This window comes from Rhynchophorus ferrugineus, unplaced genomic scaffold, assembly GCF_030347505.1.
Source record: "Rhynchophorus ferrugineus isolate W39M unplaced genomic scaffold, kcgeb_rfMv2 rfM4, whole genome shotgun sequence".
Classification (NCBI taxonomy): domain Eukaryota; kingdom Metazoa; phylum Arthropoda; class Insecta; order Coleoptera; family Curculionidae; genus Rhynchophorus; species Rhynchophorus ferrugineus.
Window position 1 is genome coordinate 37,059,005 of NW_027472583.1, and position 26,628 is coordinate 37,085,632.

At 33.3% G+C, this 26,628-nt stretch overlaps 1 protein-coding gene across 2 annotated transcripts in view; it reads right to left on the minus strand.

Annotated features, from left to right (window-relative positions):
• Positions 1 to 26,628, minus strand: part of LOC143195027 (putative JmjC domain-containing histone demethylation protein 2C) — a 549,561-nt gene that overhangs the window by 323,432 nt on the left and 199,501 nt on the right. For both annotated transcript variants that reach the window (XM_076401869.1, XM_076401868.1), the window contains exons 5-6: positions 22,387 to 22,471; positions 22,210 to 22,310 (exon numbers count right to left, since the gene is read on the minus strand). In XM_076401869.1, the coding sequence (XP_076257984.1) occupies positions 22,210 to 22,310; positions 22,387 to 22,471 (186 nt within the window). The remainder of the gene's footprint in view (positions 1 to 22,209; positions 22,311 to 22,386; positions 22,472 to 26,628) is intronic.

Below are 26,628 nucleotides of genomic sequence, written 5' to 3' on the forward strand. Positions count from 1 at the left end.
TGCTACCAAAACAACACACCAAACTATTAAAATCATGCATTAAAACCAGAATGTTTAGAGTCAAGCAAGAAGCAGCTTACTCTACTATAAAAGAAGCTAAAGCAGGTGTACCACAAGGAACTGTAGTGTACTGGGACCAATGTTTATCTACTTTACACTTGATATACCACAAATGGAAAATATCACGATGGATATATTTGCTGATGATACTGCGATTATAGCAGTCGGAGACAAGAGCGAAGAAGCCTGACGATAATTACAACAGGTAAGTGACAATATAAATAATTGGACACAAGCCTGGAGAATAAGAATTAATGAAAGTAAATCTGTACATATGCAGTTCACCTATTAACAGACCGTACAAGCACCAATAACATTAAATAACACTATCATTCATATAACAACAAGAAACATATAAAGAAGAAAAGAAAAGAACTGGAATTGAAATATAGGAAAATGCACTGGCTAATTGGAAGGAAATTACATTTATCAGTACATAATAAATTGCTATTATATAAGTAAATATTGAAACCTATATGGACATACGAAGTTCAATTATGGGGATGTTCTGCAAAGAGTAACATTAATAAAATACAAATTTTTCAGAACAAAGTCCTGAGAGGTATTGTGGGTGCACCCAAATACTATAGGACTGATTACCTACATCGATACCTTCAGATATCCACAGTCAGTCAAGAAATCAAAAGAATTGCAAGGGGGCATGAGGAAAGACTCTTCTCATACTAATATTGAAATATTGCAACTTTTGGATACCACCAGAACAGGACATAGACTCAAAAGATTCAAACCATCTGATCTTGTGTAGTGTCGTGTAGTTAGGTGCATATATTGAAAAATTCAGCAATGAGATGTATAAACATTATTTCACCAGAGACTGAGATACGGCCGATGGATCCTCCTAGTTATATACCTAGATTAAGTTATCATAAAGGCAAATTGTAGGTTAAACGGAAACGACTAGTAACAATGTATTAATTAAATAATTAAAAAAAAAGTATACTCATTATTCTGTAATCATTATGCTCTAGTCATCTATTTATTTATCCATCCATCGTTATATACTTTATTCTATTCTATTTTATTATTTCTTCCAATCAAATATAATAGTTTTTTGGTTACAACTGTAAATATAAATTATAACTATTTCATAAGCTAGAAACCAATGTCGAATTGGCCAGAGTTACTGATGTTTAGTTATGATGTATGGATAACTTGAAGCATACATAAACGCCATCGAAAGTGGTTTCTATTGGCTCGGATGGCAGCTTATCTAGCGTGTTGCTATTAGTTTTCTCCCTTATACGCATTGCACGTGCATCATAGCTGGAGCTGGAGAAGTGAGTGCACTAATAACAGTACAGTTTAATTATTTAGTTATTTTGAGAATTTAGCTTAATCCTAGCGAGGCCTACTAACCATAGTGGCAGCAGATCTCGCGGGTTGCTTCCCTTGATTTCTTGCATGCCATTATTGTTAGTGTTAACGGGATATAAGCTGGAACGTGGTGCGTTAATTTCCCTTCGTACCGTGTGCACATGTCATACTTCATTCAAGCACAGTTCATCATTGCTCTCAATTATCGCTATTATCGTTATTATCTATTATATGTTATTTGTTGACAATATACATCCACTATATGTAGTTTATTGACTATCTAGCATGAAGCATACATAAACGCCACCAAATGTGGTTCCTGCCGGGCTCTTGGAGACAGCGTATCTAGCGTGTTTGCCTTTGGCTTTTTCCTTGTACGCATTGTACGTTTATCATAGTCGGAATTAAGAGAAGTGAGTGCATAATAGCAAAGAATTTATTGTGTAACTAGTTCTTATATCTTTTATTTTGATCTCTGTTTTTATTTATTTAATATGTTTGATTATTTTGTATTGTTTTAATAAATATAATTTTTATCTTACGCCCTGAGTTTAAAAATATGCAGTTGTATACAAATATGCAGAAGTTGGTATGGTTTTTATTGAACATATTTTCAACGTGTTGTAGTTACGCTCTTGGTATGGGCAGAGTTACTAAGATATCTAAAAAAAGAGAAATAATATAATCTCGTCCTTATGTGAAGCGGGTGACGAATCATGATCACCTTGATGCTAGCTCTAACGAAGATCAAATATGTGAAATGCACAAAACAGTAAACCAATAAAACAGTGAGTAGTTTTTTTTGTTTTGGGCTATAATGAGGAACATCGTGTTCAAAACAACAGGTTCAAACAATGGATAGAAATCGTAAAACGTTCACTAAAATAACAAATTGCTTAGAGTTTCTAGAACTTCAATGGCACTCATAAGAAGACAACCAAACCAGAGATATTAAAGTTATGGCTGCTGTGATTGTGGCGATTTGTCACTTTATTTTAGTGACATTAAGCTTCAAAGCTATATATGTTATATTTTGCGAAAGTAATACCATCATTGATTTATACCTCTTTGAAAATGTTATTTTTTTGGTCTGAAAAGAAAAAAGCCGCTATAAGTCATCGTTTGCTGGTAGAAACTTACGGCGAGCATGCTCTAACCATCAAAACATGGGAGGCGTTGGATGAAGATCTAACCTAAACTCAAAAACAATTACGAAACAAACAAGCGTTGAGCACTTTGATGTGACATATTATCGCACACACTCATGCTCTCCAGACCTTCAATCGACCGACTATTAACTTTTTGCATCAATGAGACATGTGCTTGCAGAACAACACGCCAATTTTGAAGAAGTTAGAAAATGGCTCGATCAATGGTTTTGCTAAAAGGACAAACAGTTTTTTTAGGGATCGTATCCAGAAATTGCCTGAAAGATGAGCAACATATATAGTATCAAATGGCCAATACATTGAATAAATAAATGTTTCAAATTTATTGAAAATTATGTAGCCTAAGCTTTTTCCGCATAAAAAACAGTAATGACTATCCGGTACATCTGATAAACGTGAGTATATCATTAATATAGGATGATTATAGAAAATCTTATTGTAGACTGTGAAAGATTTGTATACAGAGATATATGTATAATTGTTCAGAATATACCAGTTATGTAGTTAGAATGTATGAGGAGAGAATGAATACATCCTTATAGATATAATAAATGAATTAAGGAGAATGTATTGATTAAATCTAATTTTATTAAGAATACTGTTCACATGTGGTAACGGAAGAAAGTAAGAAGAAACACAATGATATCAAAATAAAAAAAAACAATAATAAATAAAAAATCAATAAAAAGCTAAATATCCTCTCTAATGAAAGTGAAATGTAGAAAGCAACGCAATAGCGTAACAACATATGCATTATGCAATGAAAAAGGACACCCTGCCAGCTATAAAGGGCGTGTGTACCAGTGTACCAGAAGAAAATAAAAGAACTTCAGCCATATCAAATTACAGCTGTACAACGATTGAGAAAACTGAACAAAGCCCAAAACTTTGCAAAGCCACCTGCTATTGAAAATAAATAAATTAAAGAAAGAGCAATTCCAATTGCAAAAAAAGCATATGCGACAAAAACTCGAATGATAAACAAGAACATAAACAACACATTAATGTGAAAAATCAAGAAATTGTACCAACAAGCCAACTATCGTCGACATGATGTAAATGCTCAGTGAATTTCAGATTGAAATGCGACAAAATTTAAGTCAGTTAGCATACGGTGTAATTAGAAAAACTCAAAACAAGTTAAAGAAAAACATAAATGAGCAATTCATTCTTAATAATTATAACATGGATTCCGGCGACTATTTCTGAGAATAAATAACATAGATATAGCTCTCATATCGGAGGCTCATTATTCTAAAACAATTACATTAAAATACGGCGTTATGATGCACACTGGACAGTACACCCCAGTGAATGTGCTCGGGGCGGAACAGCTCTAATAATAAAACAAAATATACAGTATTTCCAAGAAAACAAGATAAAACAAGGAGAAATACAAGCTACGATATTTATCACTGAGAAGAACGGCGCTGAAATAAACATAGGAGCTATATACTGTCCAACAGGATACAAAATAACACAACAATACAGAGATTTGTTTTTAAAATTAGGCCCAAGATTTATTATTGGAGGGGACTAGTGTTAAACAAATAGCTTAGTGTTTAAGATTAATAACACCTGGAAAAGGAAACGAATTACTCGCAGCAATAAATATTATTAATTATAACTATCATTCAGGGCGTGAACCCACTTACTGGCCCACCGATAGTAATAACGTGCCAGACCTACTGGAATTTTACATTTCGAAAGGCATCTCATCAAATCAAATACAAATCGAGGGCTCGTGCCTCCTGCGAACTGATCACATCATCTGATCACACTCCAGTATTATTAACACTAGGCGCGACAATTCTGAAAAAAAAAACAAAGAAGCCTAGTCTTACTAACAAATATAGACAACTTTAAAATACAAACCCGAAATATAATTGTACAAATTCGGTCTGCTGCAAAAGAGATACCCCGACCTCAAGAGGGTAATCAGAATATGAGGTAAATTACCCCCTTGAAATTAGGGAATTCTTTTTTTTTTAATTATAGTCACTTCAATACTGTTGTATTATTTGGTGACTTAAAAGTATATTTACTTTATTAGCACGATGACGTATATTAATAAGTATGTCTTGTTGATAAAATCAAAACAGAATAAACATGTATCAAATACATATACGATACAAACACAAATTGTATAAATAAAATAATAATCAACCAATATATAAAACGAGATAAAACATAAATAAATATTATACACTTAAAATATATCAAGGTAGATAGAATATAAAAATATATAAATAAATAAAATTAACTTAAAAACACATATAAAATAATAACAGTATAAAAAAATATACTAATAAACCAAAGCAGTATATAAAATATAATGTAAAGGTTATAAATATAAAATAGTTTGGTTTCTCTAAAATAAAATTAAATATGAGATAAGAAATTAGATAGAATACTGTAAATGAATATCATGTAAATAATCAAATATTTTATCGATGTGATTTGAAGTGAAAAGAGTTTTCAGATTTCTAGGTATGTTATGTCTAATTCGAATAGACCGTAGAGCCTCACATGATTGTAAAACATGTCGGAGTGTTTTTAATAGTCCACAATAATCACACAACGGAGGAATATCGCCAGTCGTAAGATATGAGTGTGAGAGATGACAATGCCCGATCATTAGCCTATTTAACAGGACCTGCTCATACCTATTAGTAGATAATGTCATAGAAGTAAAAAAATCTTGCTTAATATACCACAATTTATTATCGCCCTCCAGCAAGTCCCACTCCAATTGAACAAGACTATCGATTTTATTCGTAATAATGGGATATAGATGCTTATGTATTATATGTACCGCTTAGAGTGGCTTCTTTAGCTGCTTTGTCTGCTCCCTCATTACCATCTATGACCACATCTATGACTGGGGACCCAAATAATTGATATTAATCTTTTCCGTTCAACAAGATTGTGATAGATGTTATAGATACCAACGATAATAGGGTGTATAAAAGTTGCATTTTGCCAGGATAGAGCTCAGGGAATCAGTACAAATCAACCAATCGCCAGACTCAACCTCCAATACGATCTGCAAAGCTTTCCAGATGGCTGTTAATTCTGCCGATAATATGGATGAACGTTTATGAAGTCTGTAAGTTTCTATTCTAGAGGATCCAAAAACAGCTGCGCCTACTCCGTCGGGCGATTTGGAACCATCCATGTACAAAACTTTATAGCTTGGATACAGCGATAGAAGATGACCAAACAGGCCCTTGAAGATTCTAGGACCAAAATTATCCTTGCTGTGAATCATTAGAGATCTATCTGTGGGCAGCAATGGAAACATCCATGGCGGGAGTTTTGCGAAGCTGGAGACGTTAAATTTATCTGTATTAATGTTGATCATCTTTATAACCTTAAATAACTGATCTTTGAAAGATCGTGCCCTACATGACGGTGTAATGGGTCTCCTAATGGATAGATTTATTATTCTATTGCTTGTTGGTATGGAGCAAAATCTGTAGGCTGCTCTAAGAATTAGCTTCAACCATCTATATTTAAGCGGTTCAATACCGGCAAGACATTGTAAGCTAACAATTGGGCTAGATTTATATGCACCAAGAGCCATTCTCAGGATATGATTTTGAACCGTTTCAAGCATTCGTAGATAGGATGTATAAGACGTGTTGTACAGAAAGCTTCCATAACCAAGTTTGGGACGTATTATAGTTTTATAAACATGTGGAAAAACATTTTGGTTGAGTCCGTTTTTGCGATTAGAGATTAATTTAAGTATGTTTAAGTCCCTAATGGTTCTCTGTCCAAAATTGTATATATGCTCCTTCCAAGTAAGTGTTTGGTCGAAGTAAACACCAAGAAATCTTGCATTCTGTTTAACAGGAATTCGTTGGTTATTCAGAGTCAAGGAATGATGTTTAGTACAATGCCGTTTTCGGTAAAAATGCACTATTGAGGACTTTGTAGGGAATATTGTGAATCCAGTTGCTCGAGTCCACTGAGCCAGACCATTCAAATAATTTTGAATCATCTCAGAAGCTTCCCTGGGATCCGAAGAAGAACAGAATGCCATAATGTCGTCTGTAAAGAGACTCAAATGTGTATTGGCACTGGGAATATCAAATATAGACTTTATAGCTATATTAAACAGTGTGGAGCTAAGAACAGAACCCTGAGGAACTCCATTTCTAAGAGGATAAACAGCTGAATAATGGCGGTGTATTCGTAAACGAAATTTACGATCATGTAAAAAATTGGAGATATAGAACAATATATTGCCCCGGATGCCCCAAGAATGTAACTTTGTAACAATTAATTGTCTTCAGACAAGGTCAAAGGCTCTGTTAATGTTCAAAAAGGCTACGATTGTATGTTTACCTTTGCTGAAGCCATCGGTAATTACAGTTTCCAATCCTATTAAAGGTTCTTAAGCCTTTAGAGTGTAAATTCAGTCTCTCGCTAATCATCCGTTCAAGAAATTTAGACAGGTGGTCCGTAAGAGAGATTGGTCTCTAGCTAGGGAGGTTATTATGAGGTTTCTGGTTTTTATAAATAGGAATAATAATGCTTTGTCTCCATCTAGAGGGAAAAGAATGCTTAACCCACATGTTGTTATAAAATGAGCAAGTGTTGAATGGCAGGGGCAGGAAGATTTTTTAAAAGTGGAATGGATATACCATCCGGGCCGGGAGCAGTTGAGTGGCATTTGGAGACCGACCTTTTTTATTTCAAGTAAACTGAATGGTTTGTTAATAGGTAAGTTTTCAATCTCGTCAAAAGATATATTGGTCAGTGGGGCTCTAATAAAATCCTCGTTAAGATAACAGTCATTTGTTGCATTAGAGAAATGTAGGGCCAGTAAAGAGAAAATGCCATCGATATTCATCATCCATCTATTATCTGAAGCAATTCCCGAAATTTGTGAACTTGGAATTCCTTTCAGTCGCTTGATACCCTTACAAAAAGTGTCGGTAGTGGAGTTATATGAGAGGTTATTAATAAAGGTATTCCATGAAGTTCGTTTGGCTTCTTTAACCGTTCTTCTGGCAATAGCTTTTGCATGCTTATAGGCTTTTAATTTATCTGCGTAGGATTTACTCGAAAACTTTTTAGAGCCCGTTTACGCTTCTTAATTGCTTCTTTGCATTCTCTGGTCCACCATGGTACGGGAGGTGGATGACGATTTGAAGAACTGATTGGGATTGATTCTTCTGCTGCAGATGTAATAGCTATGATAAAACTATCTAAGTTTCCGTTAGTATCGCCTTCAATAAATGAAGGAATGATGAATGAAGATTCGTATCGATCCAGTCAGCTTCGGAATAAAGAAATTTAGGTGTATCTTGAGTTTTTGTTGAATCAGAAGAATAGCGCTGTCTTGAATGTGATTGGATTATTATCGGAAAATGATCACTTCCATATAAATCGTGAAAACAAGTCCACAATACTCTAGAAAATAAAGAGGGCGAACATAGGTTCAAATCAATAGAGGATTGGAAGCCTGAGGAAATAGTTATATGTATTAACTGCCCGGTGCGGCAGTTTAACTTTATTTGTTTTAGAGATTTTTAAGATAGATTATTAGGGAGGGTGAGTAAGAGGATAAGATGTGGATGGTTGTGGGGTATTATTAGAGGTTAGAATTTGTAGGAGAGAAGCTGTAGATATTTGGGAAGAGGAGTTACTGGATTTGGAAACAGGGCGAGGACCGGATGAATTGGATACGGGAGTGGTATTGGAAGATGGAGGGGGAGGATTGATAATTTTGCCTCCATTAACGGAGGAAATGTTCTTATGAGTTCTAAGTTCATTGTCTAAATTGCATTGAGTGGCGCAAGATACTGTACTCTTTTTTGTGACGCTAACAAATGACTTATATTCATTAGATATTGGAGTACTAACCTTCTTTTTTGCTGCAAAATAAGATATTTTCTCCAAGACCTTGATTTGATTTATTTTCAGCTCGAGTTGATAGCTTGGGCATCCTTTGTGTCTTGGAGAATGATTACCATTACAATTAGAGCATATCAGTGAGAGAGAGAGCAATTACCTTCATGTATATTGTGTCCACATGAAGGACAGATAGAATTATTATAACATGAAGCAGAGACATGTCCAAACTTTTGACATGAGAAGCATCTCAGTGGGTTAGGAATAAATCCTCGATCGAAGAGAGGTTTTACGAAATGTCAATATTAGGCTGGATGTATTAATAATTTCTCCATTCTTTTTTGTTATAATTCTTTTAATTGCTATAGGTTTCATATTTTCGAGTATTTCTTCAAGATCACAGTTCATGAATCTGAGCTGGTTATTACTCCTTTGCAAAAGTTAAGCGTGGAATGAGAAAAGACAACAACTCCAAAGTCATGAAAAGAAGTTAGTTGGATAATCTTTTTGGATTGTCTTCTTGTTTCTACCTGAACAAGCAGAGTACCATCTTTAAGTTTTTTATTTCAAGGTTTTCGCCCACTTGGGATGTTAGGACTTTGTTTATTAAAAAGGGAGATACTTTCGTGAAATTTTTCTAACCTTTCTTTCTCATTTTTCTCTTTTTGCTCTCTTTTCTTTCTTTCTTTCTTCTAACCTAATAAGGGGGGGGGGTATCTGAAAGTTTTATTGTGGCCATATTGTTCCCACGAGTATGGAAGAAATACAAGTCCGTCGCAATAGTGCTCCATGAGTAACCCTAAATACTACAGAGGGGCGGGAGGTACTCTGTAGGCTTCGTTATTGACAAGTGATAACACTCACTTGCCATTCAGCCATCGTCACGGGTCACATTACAACTTGGCTCAAGAGATGACTCAGGCCCCGAGGACGTCAATGCCCGAACTCAGATAAAGAATCTGAGCCTCGTGAGGGGAAACTAGGGAATTGATAAAAGAAAAACGAAAAGCTAGAAGATTATGGCACAGAACCAGAAATGCAGCAGACAAATCAATATTTAATAGAATTATTAATCAACCAAATCAAAAGATTAAATAACATAAACAGAGTTGCCTCGAAAAATATGTAAGTGATTTAAGCCGGGAACCAGACGAAAATTACGCGCTACGGAAGGCAATTAGGAGAATTAAAAGATCAATTATTGGAGTACCGCCTATTAAAAATGATCAAAATGAATGGGTTCGATGCAACGATAGAAAAGCTGAATTATTCGCAGAACATTTAGCTAACGTATTTCAACAGAATGAATGAATGTAGCTGTAAAACTGATTTCTTCAATGAAAGTTGCCTCGGAAATTTACAACAAACTCAATTTTAAAAACACTTCTGGAATTTTACCAGCATAATTAAAGGAGCTGCGACGAAAAGCAATAATCATGTTAACATATATATTCAATGCCTGTTTGAGACTGAACCATGTTCCAGAACGTCTTAAATTTGCTCAAATAACTATGCTTAAAAAAACCTAACAAACCGACAGAACAAGTTGGTCCATTTCGGTGCTACCTGCAATATATGAAAACTATTTGAGAAGCTGGTGTTAAAACTTATTAAACCATTTATAGAGATACTAGATTTCCAGTTTGGATTTCGGAATAACCATTCGACAATCGACCAAGTGTACAAAGTAACAACGGTTGTTGAAAAGGTAATCGAAGAAAAGAAATACTGCCCTGTAATATTCCTGGACGTCTCACGCTTTTGACCGGGTATGGCATTTGGAATTAATATACAAAATGAACAAATTGTTACCGCCGAATTACTCTCTACTGCTCTGGAATCATATCTTTTCGAAAGAAAATGTAGAGTCTCGCATGAAGGGACTTTCTCACACTTAAACCTATTTCGGCTGGACTTCCACAGGGTAGTATCTTGGACCCATTCCTATATCTTCTGTATACTGCTGATATTCCAACATCAAAAGAAACAATACTCTTGAAAAATTTGCCGAAGGCACAGTTATCATGGCAAAATATATATGTCTGCCTAAGACTGTAGAAAAAGTACAAATAGTGATCAACAAGATCTATGAATTGACTAGAGATTGAAATATACAGCTTAATCCGTACATGTTAATTTTGGTTTGCACAGTAATGAGTAAGCAGTACAGACTACTACTAATACTGCTGGATAACACGCCGGATATCAGAATATTGAAGTGAATCAAGCCACACGAACTTGTTTAGTGTTTAAGTCTATTCTGAAGTATATTTTAAGTAGATTAGTTTTATTTTAATTTGGGAAAAATGGCTAATGTATTAATTCCGTACACGCCTTGCTTGTGTATTAATACAAGTACAACATAACAGTAGTAATTAATTAATTTTTACATTTTTGATTTATTGATTTTAACAATTTTTTTATTAATTTGATTTAATGTAATAAAATATAAAATTGAATTGAATCTAATTGAATAATACTATTGAATAAAATCGAAATTGAAACTCTATAATAGAGTGAAAATAAAAATTATTTATTTTAAAAAATGTGCTAATTCTTATCTTATCAATATCAGAATGGTGTAGTTACATAACTACAGGTGAAATACGCGTCGTATATAAGTTTACATATTTCTTGTTTACCATAGCAATATATATATATATATATATATGTAAACTCCGCGTGTAAAATCCGACAAGGAAAATGATCCCAGTCACGACAGTCACCAGGCTGGTCCGGTCTTACGGTCTCTTTTATGTTTGGCTATGATACTGTTTACAATATGAACTAAATTGTAATGTGGTCACAGTGCTACGTAAAATATGCTGACAACAATTAATGCAAATGGGCTTATCGAATCGGTCAAAAAGTATAAATCCAATTAGTTATAAAAAATAATCTACCATAAAATAAAACAAATTTTTTTGGCAAAATTATTTTTTTTTATTCAACATAATTCCCTTCAAGGGTGATACACTGATTATCGTGCTTGTTAATTAATCCAAGCACATAGGAAAAGTAGTAATAAATTAATTGTAATAATAATAATAATTAAGATTTTACTAAGCATATCTAATAAAGATGTTATAAAAAAATATATTGATATATGGATATTTTTGTAAGCCGATATTTCGACATTTTCTCAAAAATAATAAAAAAACATTTAATTATTTTTAACAAACCTTTTAAATTGGTACTTAATTTTAAATATTTAGTATATTTAGGTACCTAATTGCAAAAAATATAAATATATATTGTCAATATAACAAATGTCTCCATATTTCGACATATCGAAATCTTTCTCGGTGGTCGACAACTCTAGTTTAATGTCGAAAATGCGTTAGGAACTTCTTCGAGTGTGCGCAGTTTCGATAGTAAAGCCACTGATATAAATGCTGTTCAGTCAGCATAACTCTATCACACGTTTGAGTGCAGGTTTAGGTTTTATTGCATCGGTAGACGAGGTATGTGAAATACGGTATTTATTATTATTATTTTAATACAATTTATTAAATATTATATATATTTTCAATTCATTGAATATAATAAATTATTATTATAGATTCAATTCAATTAAGTTAGATGTCATTAGAGATACTTCACTTTTTTTATTGTTCTTCTTGAGTCCACAATCTGCCCTATTGGCAATAAGTATTTCTTATGTCTATATTATATATACATGGCATGTAGAAAATCACTTCATTAAGCAATCTTCTGTGTAAAATATTATCTTAATTAATTAGTCTTCTTTTAAAGTCTACATATGTCCAGTAATCAGATCAGGTGGTGTTAAACGTTTTAGTCTACGCACTTCACTATCACGTCGCATATTTAGTTGATTAGCGAGTACATTGGGATGCACTGACACTCTTTCGAAGTACTTCACACAAACACGTTGAATTACACTCGTTGTAGGTTTTAGAGGAATATCGCGTTGTATCACTTTATTTGAAATATAGTACGGAGCATCAACAATGGCACGCAACACCTTATTTTGGAACCAATGAATGATGGATATATTAGATTTGCTAGCGGTACCCCATAGTTGGATACCATATGCCGAAATGGGCTTGAGTATAGACTCATACAGCAATACCTTGTTATCTAATGATAACTTGGATTTGCACCCGATGAGCCAATACACTTGATATAATTTTAGTCCCAGTTGTTTCCGTTTAGAGAGTATGTGATTCTTCCAGGTTAGGCGTCGATCCAAGTGCATACCAAGATATTTAACATGCTCTGCTTGGGGGAGTTGACGATGATTGATATTCACTGGTGGACATGTTCTTCTAGGCAGGGTAAACGTTATATGCGTATAGGTGGTGGGTTTGTAGGTTTATTGATGCTGTGACTGGATCTTCATGGGATGCTAAGATTGCTGTATCGTCTGCATATGTTGCCACAGTAGTTAATTTTGTGGTGGGTAGATCAGCCGTATATAGAAGACACAGTACTGGACCCAGTACTCTACCTTGCGGAACTCCTGAATATATGGGATTTAATTCGGTATGTTCATCGCCTTGATTTACAATAAAATGTCTATCAGTGAGATACGATTTTAGTAACTGATAGTCCGGATGAGGGAGAAGTTTCTTTAGTTTAACCTGCAAGCCCGTATGCCATACTTTGTCAAAAGCCTGAGATATGTCTAGAAAAGCAGCCGAACAATATCTTTTGGCATTTAGGTCAACGTTTATTTTGTTTACAAGTCTATGCACCTGTTCTATAGTCCCATGTTTATTGCGAAAGCCAAACTGATGTTCTGGAATAATTTTTCTTTTTTTTATTATATAGTTTAGCTTTTTTATGTATAATTTCTCGAAAACTTTCGAGATTATCGGTAATAAACTTATAGGTCGGTAGGAGGTTACATCTTCTTGTATTTTTCCTGGTTTAAGAATCATTAATATTTTAGCTACTTTCCAGATACTAGGAAAGTAATTAATTCGTAGCATAGCATAAAATATAAATGTTCATAGTTTTATACCCTTTCCTGATAGTTCTTTTAAAATTTTGCCAGTAATTAAGTCATAAACAGGAGCTTTTTTAATATTAATCTCTCGCATTATTGTTTGTTTAACTTTTTTGACCGTTAATTTCTCGTGCGGTAAATCCATTAGAAAGCTAGTAATTTTATTTTCCTCATCTGTATGTAGCTGAGACTGGAAAGGTTTAAAAACATTTTTTAAGTGTTTTGAGAAAATGTCGGCCTTCTCATTATTGCTTCTCGGCCAATTATTTTCGTTTGTTTTAATAGGTGGGTTATGCTGCTGGGATCTCCTAAGCTTTTTTGTTGCTTTCCACAACGAATAGTCTGTAGCCTCAGTTGATGTCAAGTTTTCTACGTATTCTTGAATGCCTTGATTTTGTTCAATTTGGATTAGTTCTTTCAGCTCTTTTATTGCCCTATTAAATTTTCTTTTATTCTCTTCAGTCCCTTGCTGATGCCAATTTCGTCGTAACTTTCTTTTTTCTGCTATCTTTTTCTGTATTGTACATGACATATGTGTATTTTTTCTTGGAAATGTTTCACTGTTAAGAGCCGCGGAATATGCTGCCTCCTGTATATTTTTTGTAAGATTTATTGCGGCTATTTCAATATCCATTTCAGTTTGTAACGGTAAGTTTAGAGAGATGATTCGGTCTAAGTTTTCTCTAAATATGGGCCAGTTAGTTTTATTACTGCACAGAGAAGGGGTTTATCTTTGATGGTAATTTTTGAAGAAATTGTTACTATTATTGGTGAATGATCAGAAGACAGGGCGAAACATGATTCTGCCTGACACTTTTTTGGATCAATATTTTTTGTAATACAGAAATCTATTGTATCTAGGTTTTTATTTATGTCTGAAGGCCAATATATTGGTTCACCAGTAGAGATATGTTGTAAGTTTCTGTCCTTATTGCTTTTAGCAGTTACCTTTTGAGGTTATTATTCTTGAACCCCACATTAAATGTTTTGCATTGTAATCTCCTCCGGCTATAAATCTATTACCTAGCATACTGAAGAATTCTTGAAATTGTTCTGCCTTGTTGTTATGTTTGGGTGGGCAATAAATCGCAGAAATTGTTAATGGTCCATGGACTTCCTCTATGGTTGTACTGGTGGCTTGCAGGTAGTCTTTGCGGACTTTTTCTTTTTCGAAATGCTTTATATCATCTCGAATTATTATGGCTGTACCTCCATGTGCTTTATCATCAGGGTGATTGTATGATAAAGTTTATATTTAGGAATTTTCAAATAATGTTACGAACATTTTTAGTTCCCTGGCGTGTTGTTGGAGCCCATTGGCATTCCAGACGGCGATTTTGTAGCTATTGGATTCAGGCATTAGGCAAGTTTGCTGATGACGGTTATGAGTAGACCAAGCATCGTACTCATTTGATCCATTAGTTTGGACATCATGTTTTCTAATTTAGAGATGTTGCTAGTGTCAGTAAGTTGAGATGTCTCTCGATTTTGTGCTGAACTATTTTCAACCATTTGGGCATAAGTTATGTCTGGTTGACTTGGTCTGGTGGATAGACTGGTAGGTGTGGATTGTTTTTGTTGCTGTTGATGCCTTTTTTCCCTTAAGGCAGGATAGAGTTTCTGTTGTAGTTGCTTGTGAACTGCGCAACCCTTGTAGTTCGCTGGATGATTTCCGTTACAGTTAGCACATTTCACTTTTTCATCGCGAACTTTTCGAGTACAATTATGTTTTGTGTTCTCCTGCATATTTTACGCATCTATATGATTTGCGACAGTAAGTCTTTGTGTGCCCGTGCGCTTGTCACCTTATGCATTGTGGTATAATTCTTTTTATATGTGGTGATTCGCATTTAATAATATTATTTTCCAATTTGGTGATTTCATACACCGCCTTATTATTTCCATTAGATTTTGTATCAATATAGAACATAGGCAGAGGTTTTTTTGTCGCGCGATGTCGTACATTGTGCACATTTACGACCTCGTGGCCTTTTTCAGCTAGTGCTACCTTGATGGTGTTAAAGTCCGTCCTGTGATGTAATCCTTTTAACATGAATTTAAATGTTCTCTCCGGTTTTTGGCCTGAATGTATGGTATTGGGTGTTTCTTTCATCTAATTCTTTTACAAGAACTTTAAAGTGATCCGCTTCGAACAATTGGATTTTAATTGTTTCATAGCTCACTGTTTTAATTGTGTAGTTCGTAGTAATAGTTTTCAGTAGGTCATGGATGTGTTTTATTACTCCTACCTTATAGACTGTTATTGGTGGTGGTTTCGGAACAACTTTTTCAGGGCTTGGTTGTATATTCTCTTCAATTTCTTCCGACAGATTGATAAAGCTGTTTTTAGTCTCTATTGGTTTCTGTATCCAATAGTCGCTGATTCTTGTTTGTTTCCTCCCGATTTTTTTTTCTGGACTTCTCAGTCGTTTTTTGTTAATGACTATAGTCCATTCTGATGATGGAGTTTGCGTTATTGCTGATTGTTCTAATCTTATATCAAAGTGTGCAGGTGATTTGGTTGAATCGCTGTGATTTGCCATTTTTAGATTTTTAATATTTTATTTTATTTATTTCCAGAGGATAACAAAATAAAATAAATACATTGTTTATTTCACGCACTTCATTTTTCACTTATGTTATTTTTTGCACTAGTTTTTGACCAAAAATACTATAAATGAATTTCAAAAGGACTGTTGTAAAATAAGGAGAAATAATTTTAAAACACTAATAAAGATGAGATGGTCTTTTTGTCTGGACACGTAAACACGTATTCACTACATTTTGGGTCTGCTGAGAGAAGGATAGCCGCATTTGTTATGCGTTTTTAACACTCAATTAAATAACCGTAATAAAATACTGTTTTTTTTTAAAGAAAGGTATTTTTCTAGAGCTTGGAGCGTATTGAAAATACGTCCTTCACCCTACGAAGGTTGGAACCGAACTAGATACTCCACATAAGTAAATATCCGTTTTAATTTTCTAATCTAATTTGAAGATAAAAGCATCGAACATTGTTCTAAACTAATGGTAAACAAACACTTAGGTTTCCGCCATTTAAAAATTGGCAATCTCCATAAAGCTGATAAAGATAAAGTGTGCTTTGAATTAGTAGAGGTTTAAATGTGAAAAATAAGAAGCTGAAGACAAGATGTGTCATTTTAATTGAACTGGTTAAACGTTGTCAAAATTCCATGATTTTCTGGAACTTTTCACCTCTTTTTTTTGCAACATGCCATCTTGTCGGAAGAACGATTCTAGTTTAGCAGCGATCCAATCATTGAGCCATTTTAAGAATTTCGAGACCGTGTGCCAACCACGCCACGCTGTATCGACCTGAATAAGTAGTAATCAGACGGTATTATGTCTAATGAGTACATCCAAGAGGAGGACCATGCTGAGCTTGCTGATCCAATAATATGCACAGCAAGATTTTATGTCCGTGAATATTCCCGCTTCGGTGTCGATGTGGATCACTATCCTGAACTATTCCATAACATTTTACCCTTGTAACTATAATAGATCCGTCTTTCAATGCTAATTCCCAAAGAAATTGATTGAAAATGATTTTCATTGATACTTCATATCAAAAATACTTTCATCGAAATACCAATTATTTAATTTTATAAAAAAAAACGACAATAAAAATGTTACGCAAGTACTGCACATTTTGATATGTGCTAATCTTTATCTTACGTATTTTGATCTAATTTGTGTATTTCAATATGATTAGAGGCGAGATATACGTCGTAAGCCTTACAATTATTACATGTTACTTTTAAATGTATTTGTATATTTCTTGTTGATCATAGCAACAATATATAGTCTGTGATGTAAACATCACTAATACCCACTACATCTTTGTATGTATAATTCTTCTGTCGAACGAACGAAAACGAAATGTTATTGAGTGTATTTATGTAGATTCGAGAATGGTTTATAGTAGGGGTATTGGCCACCGAAAGAAATATCGATATTTCGATATATCCATATTTAAAAAAATGTCGATATATCGCTTTCGATAATTTTTAAAAAATATCGAATATTTTACAAAAAATATCGAAAATGTCGGCTAAAAAAATACCGATATTTTTTTCATAAAATATCGATATATCAATATTTTTTCTGCATCCCTAGTTTATAATTACAATTAAACCCAGTAGGTAGCTGCGATGAGGTTATCTATGAAAGTAGCCCTTTCTTAGGTGTTATACAGTAATATATTGAATAATCAAAATAGCATTGTCAAAGGATGTAAAAGCGAATTTTATTTGATTCTTCTTTTCTCGATATTTGTTTTCATAAAACACAAACAAAGACATGCGCCATTCAAGAAAATCATAAAATCGTTCCGAATATCCATATGGTACTTCTGGTAGTTCGATATTTCAGACCATTCAATTTTGGGTCGTTTATGTTTCTTAAAAAACGTTTAAACACTAATGTAAAGTGATCTTGGCGGGATTGTCGCTTCTTTCTAATTATAGAATTTGTTGCTTTTGCGAATACTTAGAAACAGAAATAATTATCCTGAATGGTAACATTGTTAATGTTTCTTCGAAAGCTGCGTTTGCTAAATCTGAAATCTTAACACGCCCAAGAGACGATAGACTTCATAACGTGTGTGAACTTGGTATTTTGTAGCACCCAAGCTGAGTTTCATCAAATAGTGAGTTTGTTCACAGAGTATTCTTTTTAATTCCCATTTATTATTTATTAAATGTCCATTTATTATGTCCTATTTATTATTTTATATTTATTAGCCTTCATCAATTATATTCAATTTATTCTTTCCCATTTTGTATTATTTATTTAGTTTTTCTCTATTTATCATTTATTATTCTCTATTAATTACCTATTGTCTATTTATCGTCCTCTATTTTATTATTTTTTAATCGTCGTATGTTCCCCATAATTCTTAAATTATGGTAAATCAAAGTTAAAGAGTTTTATGGTTTATGGTTATAAATTATAACTATTTTATAAACCAAAAACTAACGCCAAATGGCCAAAATATTGATGTGTAGTTATAATCTGTGGATAATTTGAAGCATACATAAACGTCACCGAAAGCCTTTCACTTCATCATATTTGAAGCTGGAGAAGTTAGTGCACGATTCTAGCAGAGTAACTTATTTATTTTTTATTTACTACTTATACATATTTATTTATATACTCATTAATATAGTGAAGATTATTTTTCGTTTGTCTGCTTTCCTTGATCTTATTGCATGTTCAATATTGTTAGTGTTATGGTATAAGCTGGTACGCCGTGCGCTATCTTCCCTTCATACTGTGTGCACATGTTGTCATACTTCATCCTAGTTATCTTTATTATATGTTTTATAATTATTGTTTACCAATATTATTGACTACTATGGACAAAGATTGTTTTTAACCATCCTGGTTATTCTTCCATTGTTATTGCCTACCATTGTCATCGTCTTTTATTGAGATTATCAATACCATATCATTATCAGCATTTATCGATACTATTATTTATCAAGATTATGGTCCAGCATAATTTAACATTAATAGGTAGATTTTAATAATCACCGATGATAACCCTATTATATTTCAAGTATATTTGTAATTTCACCCATTTCATTGGAAATTGGTTGCTCAGGTACGTTTTCATTACATTTTCAGAACAATCACCCGACCACCAAGATCAAGACGATCAAGATCTCGTACGCTTATTTACTTTATTTTCCCACTTATTAAGTAGTTGTTATATCATTTGTATTTATTTGTTTGTGTTGAATTGTTTAGTTGATGTTCAATATATTTTTTTTGTACACCTGGGTGTAGCCCTACACATATGGTAAAATTTTGAAATATAGTCATTGTCGATATTATTCCCAATACATTTAGTTGTATTAATGAAATTTTGTCTACAAGCCTGTTAATTTTAACTTTTAAAAAAAGTTACTTATAGTTATGCTTATATGCTTTATATGATTATGTATGTATGGTTATGGAGGTTGTAAAAATTGACAATGAGACAATGAGGGTCACGTCACTAGACTATTCGTCAGATGTACAAGTCGTCATTGGCAAGTTGAAAAAAAGGCAAATATTGCCATGCATTTAAGTACAAAGGTAAACCGGTCTTCGCCACGCATAATTGCAGATGGATGATAGAAAAATTGTGGCAACTTTAACTTTTTTTTTGCAAAAACTACAACTACGTTTATCATTACACCAGACAAATTACTACACAGAGAGCACAAATAAACAATGTGCCAACCGTTAATGAAGTTGCAATTATTCACCCAAAGCAATCATCGTTCTTATGATGCTTTGTAATATCTATAATGGACATCATTTAAACATTAAATCAATAAATCAAATGGCCGGTGCAACATATACATTATATTAGTTTTTATTTTTGATACAAGTAATTCCTCTTTATCTTATTTATATCTTTATTGATCAGGAATTAACAAGAAACTTAATGCCATAATTGATGGCATCCATGGCAGTCAAGATAATAACAATCTTCTACGTCGTCAATTATTTTATCAATACTTTGTTGATATGCGTGCGAAAATTTCAGAGAGCAATTACGATACATTAAGTTTAATCAAGCATAGCTTCATTCTGAGGACTACGTACGTTTACCTAGTGCTACCATTAGTAACGTAGATGGAACAACTAATATTGACATCGTTACCGCATTATATTATTCCATTATCATATACTGGTTGTTCATATGCAAGATTATATCAGCACACCATGAGTTTTGAGGATACATACGGTCGTCCAGATCTCTTCATTAGATTTACGTGCAATCCAAACTGGGAAGAAATTATAGTTTTATGGTTACCAGGTCAAACATCAATGCATCGCCAAAATATCACGGTACGAGTGTTACAACAAAAATTAACATCGTTGATAAACTTGATTACATATCAGTCGGTATAAACAATGACGTTTGAGTAGGGCACGTCTGCATATATACTAGCACGTAATTTGTCTTGTGTCAAAACAACATTTGTCTTTCATTAATATGATAAAAATTATTTTAACAAATTCCACAATAAAAGTGAAAGTAGTGAACTATATTGATCCATCACAAACGTCTTGGTTTTCCTTGAGCATCAAAGGAGCACCCACCAACGAAACCAGCAAGTTTAAAATAAAGCTAATGTTGCATTCATTATAAATTACTTACACTGAGCCAAGCTTTCAAGAACGAATATTATTTGAGAATTATGCTTCATATTCGTCTCAGCAGACTGGAATAATGAAGCGAAACTATTCGTTCCGCATCACAATAATGCTCGGCTCTTTGTGACATTTTCATCAAAAAATCAACTCATATCATATAAAATATGTTTATATATATATATATATATATATATATATATATATATATATATATATATATATATATATATAAGAATCTGGGTCGTTTGATAGGGCCATCGCGCTTCATCCTTTGCATAACAGCAGTATTTTGTAAGTATTTTGTAACCATTCGGCAATTTATCTGGTAGTGAGTTTTGTAAATGATTTGAAAAAAGACCATTGCTAATTATTCGGATACATGGCGTCACCTTTTATGTTTCTCTCGCGGATTCTTAGTTGGTGGTTCATAATCTTGGATCTAACACACTTTCCTGCTATCCGGTTTGTGGAACTTGGAAGAATATAAGGGTCGTGATCAGGTGAAATGCCCCATTGCTATTTAAGTAAATCAAACAGATTAAGAATTTAAAAAACATTTTCTTTGCAGCGAGGCAACAGGTTTATTGGCACCAGAAAAAATAAACCAGAATGGCTGAATAGATATAATAATGCAGTAGAGATATACTTCTACAGATAAAACAATGCAAGAGATTATGTTGTTCAACTTGTTTGAAACATCATATTTGAGAAGGGAAAATCACCCTATTTTTCAAAATGCACATTGTTTTAAATTGTTTTAATTTTTTAGACAAACTGTGATCATCATTTGCATTAAATGTCCACCAAATATATCCACATATTAAAAAGAAATAAGCCAGCTTATTAATTATAGCTTTTAGCTAAGAATATAAAAGTATATAAAGGGTTTTGAAAAATCAAAACTAGACGGTGTTGAAAGTGCATTTTAAATTTTATGGACTCAAGTTGAAGATGTTCAAAATTTTTTGTTGAGAAATAACGCTCAATAACACGATTAACGTAGGCACTTTTTAGGCGTAGGCAAGTTTTGGTCATCAATCAATCGTTCATTCACAATCTGGGATCAGAAGGAGTTGTTTACTCGTACTTCACAACCAATAAGTTGCCGTTGGTGCTCCAGAACCTCGAATATTCTTCAATAAATATCGCCACAGTTGACGATCTGTCTTAACTGTTCTGGCCTCGAACAATGAGTTATGATTCGAGTTTTTTTCGGAATTATTCCCAAAATTATGATTTCGCAATACGAGCATATGAGGAATTCGTTCAGGTTTCATTCAACAGACATGTACAGGACATTGTAATCTGCCTCTCTAAATATGGTCCTCATATTTTTGCTCATTATCGAATCTTAAACTAATGACGTCATTTCAGACGCAACTTCGAAAAGAGACATGTAGAATTTCCCGTAATCATAGGATTTGAAAGAGCTTACAGTAATGCCCTATAGAGGGAATGAGAAAATAAGTTCAAAAGGGGTAGCTTTTGGCTTTCCAAACAGAACACTCTTCCACACAACACAGATTCGAAGTACTAGAACTATCGCACTCTAGAGCAGGCACTAGGCTCTAATTATTGATAAACTTTATGCTTCAGAAAACTGTGAAAACATATGATGTATATATTACTTACCGGTAGGGTGTGACTGTGGTTCTGTTGATTAAGCAATGCTGAAGATCTAGATCTTCGTGGTGTTATACCAACGTTTTCACCTCGCATAATGGATTCCACAACTGGAAAAAAGTATTATCAGTGGTTGTTTTTCCTAATCTTCACTAATGAGGTTCTCTTAAATTACATTTTACTTACCTCCATCACCAATAAGTCGCATTTGCACAAGAGCAGGGTCTTCATTGTGTTCTTCTAAAACTGTATCGTCTGTAACTGTCAGGTCCTGAAAAAGAGGAGAGTTATTTATAAATAACTATGAGACTTTGCAATTTTAGTCCCACTTTTTCATTCCAACTCTTTGATCTCATAAAAATTATTATCTTTGTATTAATTTTACCTATTACCGTTAAACATTCGTAATTCCTTTTAAGTTCCACGAAAAGAGAGTTTATATCAGAATTCAAAAATAAGCAATAATAACGGTTTATGGTTTCTTTGAGTAAATTGATATGAACATATGAAGAATTAAAATACTATAGATCATTCGTATCAAGTTTCTTTCCGTATCCCATTGGCATTGAAAAATACGTATGATAGGGAAATGGATAGGCGTTTTGCGGGGATGGCGATAGACGAATGTGTTTTGCAAGAAGAAATTATTTTAAGTGGGTGATTATTTATTATATTATTTTATTATTATTTATTCTTAATATTTATTTCCGTCTTCATGTTATACCGCGACGACACTGCCTAAGGACTGTGAATTGAGTGGTATGAGTGAATGGTCCATATAGGGGTTTTGTAATAGATAAAAACTAGCGTTGGAAACTACTGACTGAAAACGACTATCAACTGTTTAGTAATTCACTACTTTTTATTTAATTGATTGATTGATTTGACTAGTTTTACAATCGACTGTTTCGGTCAACCACTTTCAGTCGCTATTTTCAATTTGACTGATTTGACCTGTGTTGATTTTCAGACCTCCTAGTTTCATTCTAGTAATTTTTAACGTTCTGGATTATCCGTCCTAGCCGCGCCCTTGAAAATAATGTACCGAATTTATGCCATAGATTTATATATAATGTATATGGTTTTATGTATTATAACAGTATATTGCGCATTAATATAACAACATTTTAATGGATAAATAGGAAAATAATTTTGACTACATTTATGTTATCTTGGTAATTGACATCTTTTTTTAATTGACTTTTTCAATTTTTTAAGTCTATTTATGTTTGTTCAAATCTTTTGAATGTTAAAACTTCTTTTATTAAAAATTCAACGAATAATACTATTCTTAATAATAAATATTTTAGGAATATTTTCCTTATTAACGACAAATAAAAAAAAGGGTGCGATGGTTAAATAATTGATGAAGATTGATTGAGAAGATACGGTAGAAATATTTAGTGGCCTCTTTACTCCGTTAATATTTACAATCAAGCCAAATACATCTACTCTGTCTTACTTACGGCACGACTGAAAAAAAAGTACGCACCTGTTGGAATAAAATAGAAATAAACCAATTACTTCTATTATATTATCATTGCTACTTTACGAATTTCAAAATACAACTAAATATATTAGGTACCATTATTCCATTCCTTTTTTCATACTGCCACTTTAAAAATTGTCAGTTTGCCAGTTTAAAATTGACTGATTTGTACAGCACAGAGAATGAATTATATCCGTCCTTTCCTCTCTCAAACTTGGTACGGGGAGGCATTCGTACACTTTCGTCTACAATCACAAATAAAAAAATAGCCGAAGTGTGCATTTGATTGAAATAAAAATTACTATTTACTAGGTACCAAGCCTACCGACTGGCCAGTGACCCTCTTGTCTGACACTGGCATGACTGGGATCATTTTCCTTATTAGTTTTTACACTCTGACAATCACAAATATTAAACAATCACAAACATAAATTTACGGCCATGCCCCAGCAGGATTCAAACCCGCGACTATTCTTTAATTATAGGTCAAGTTGGGAGTATTTTGCGACTAATATCGTTGCTATTGTTGCTTGACTTTGAGTCTAATCTGCTCTGCATTTTGTCTTATATGATACTTCCAATGTCACCTACCATCGAGATGCATACCGAGGTATTTAGCTGATTCTGCTTTAGGAATCGGGCATCCGCCAAGTGAAATAATTAGATTTTTGTCATTTTGCTGTAAAATTAACAAAATTAACATGGACAGAGACCTGGTGCTATTAAGCTATATTTTCCAGTCTCTAGTCCTTTGTAGATCTTGTTAACTGCTAATGGTACTTTTTCTACAGGCTTAAGCAGAGATATATATTTTGTTGTTGTGTGTCGTTGGCAAATGATCCGACTGTTTATTTTGTTGTTGGAATATCAGTAGTATAAAGCAGATGTAGGAATAGTCCCAAGACAATCTAGTTCCAAATGTTGAGAATGCCTCTTCGTGTGAGACTCTTTAAATTTTCTTTCGAAACATATGATTCCAACATATGACAGTAATAGCGGCAGCAATTTGCTCATTTTGTAGATTAATACCAAATGTCATACATGATGGCACATTGACATGGCATTAAATAAAACATTATTAACTTGATACAGTTTTCTGAGAGCTCTTTTGGGATACTTCCGGTAATTAAGTCAAAGCAAGGAGCTTTTTTAGCATTGAGAGCATTATCGTTTGTTTTACATCCTTAACAGTAAATATCTCATATGGCAGATTGTATATTTCTCCACTCCACACTTGTATATTTTTGTTATACTTATTGCTGCTGTTTCTCTTTCAGTTGTGAGAGGTAAATTTAGAGATAATAAACTGTCTAGTTTCTCTCTAAATAATGGGCAGTTTGTTTTAGTTAGTTAGTTCTATGCATAACGAAGGTGGTTATATTTTGTGGACAATATTTGAGTTGTCTCTTATAATAACTGCTGAGTGATCAAATGATCGATCAAAGCATGGTTTAGCTTTGTACCTTTTGGTGTCAATATTTTTGTTACGTTGTTTTTGTTATGTTTTGTTTTGTTACACAAAATTTTATGGTATAATATGTTGGCTCACCAGTAGAGATATGCTGTTGATTAATTTGCTTTGACCAATTCTTTCTTTCGATATTCAAATTCAATTCTTCAACCTTCATTGCTTTAACTAATTCTCTACCTTTTGTTGTTATCAATCTATCCAGCGTGTTAAAGAAACCATGTTACTTGTCTGGCTTGTTTTGTTTAGGTGAACAATATATATATATATATATATATATATATATATATATATATATATATATATATATATATATATATATATATATATATATATATAGCAGTCATTGTTAATGGCCCGTGTACTATTTGGATAGTTACATTATAGGTGGCTTGTAAATAGTATTCGCCGAATTTTTCTCTTTCATAACGTTTTATGTTTTCACGGATATATTGTGTGCGTATGATATATATGTATGGTGGCTGTAAGTTTTTCTTTTCTTTCAGTGTCGGACAAAGATTTTGTTGCTCCTTATGGTTACAGTTGACGTATCTTGTGGATTTCACACATCGATATAACTTGCGACAGTATGGTTTGGTATGCCCATAGGCTTAGCATCTGGCGCATTGTGGGATGATTCTTTTTGTGAAGGGCGGTTCACATTTAATAACATTGTGGTCCAAATATTTAATCTCGTAGACATTTGTATTATTTTCTTTGGAATTTAAGTCAACATAAAACAATGACAATGGCTCTTTTGTAGCAGGATGTTTAATATTGTGGATATTTTCAACATAGTGGTCTTGTTTATCTAGGGCTGTTTTGACTGTGTTTGAGTCTGGGGTTGTTACTGGGGTGGTCTGGGATTTTTTTTAGCTGGTTTTCTGTATTTTTCTGGTTTTCTTCTGTCTCTTCTGTCAGGGCACTGAAACTGTTGTATATTTGGATGGGTTTTTGAAGCCAATAGTCGCTGATTTTCCTCTGCTTTCGGACCACTTATTTTTCTGGACTCCTCAAGCATTCTTATGTTTGTAACAATATACCATTCTTACATTTGAGGGGTTTTAGTTATTGGCAGTTGATCGTTTGAGACTGATTTTTATGACACTAATAATAACTCAGATGTTTGTTACTAGAGAGCGTTCTGCATGGTACGTCTGCACTCCGCGATGAAGAGAACTGGAAATAAACTGGATGCGAAATTCAAATATTCAGAAATAAAAGAACACGAAAAGTATTCTTAAAGTATTCCGACCAAGACCGATTTAGTTTTTGATATGGACATATGGTATAAAGTATATAGAAGTAACAGAGTTTTTGCATTTCCGCAAAATTGCTATAAAAATATGACGGCGTTTGTTATATGTGTCTTAATTTTCAAGATATCCTAGTATAAGAGGAATTGCACACACTTAAATGTATACAAAAAATAAAAATTTTGTGGCATTTTAATGACGTTTAATACTTTATT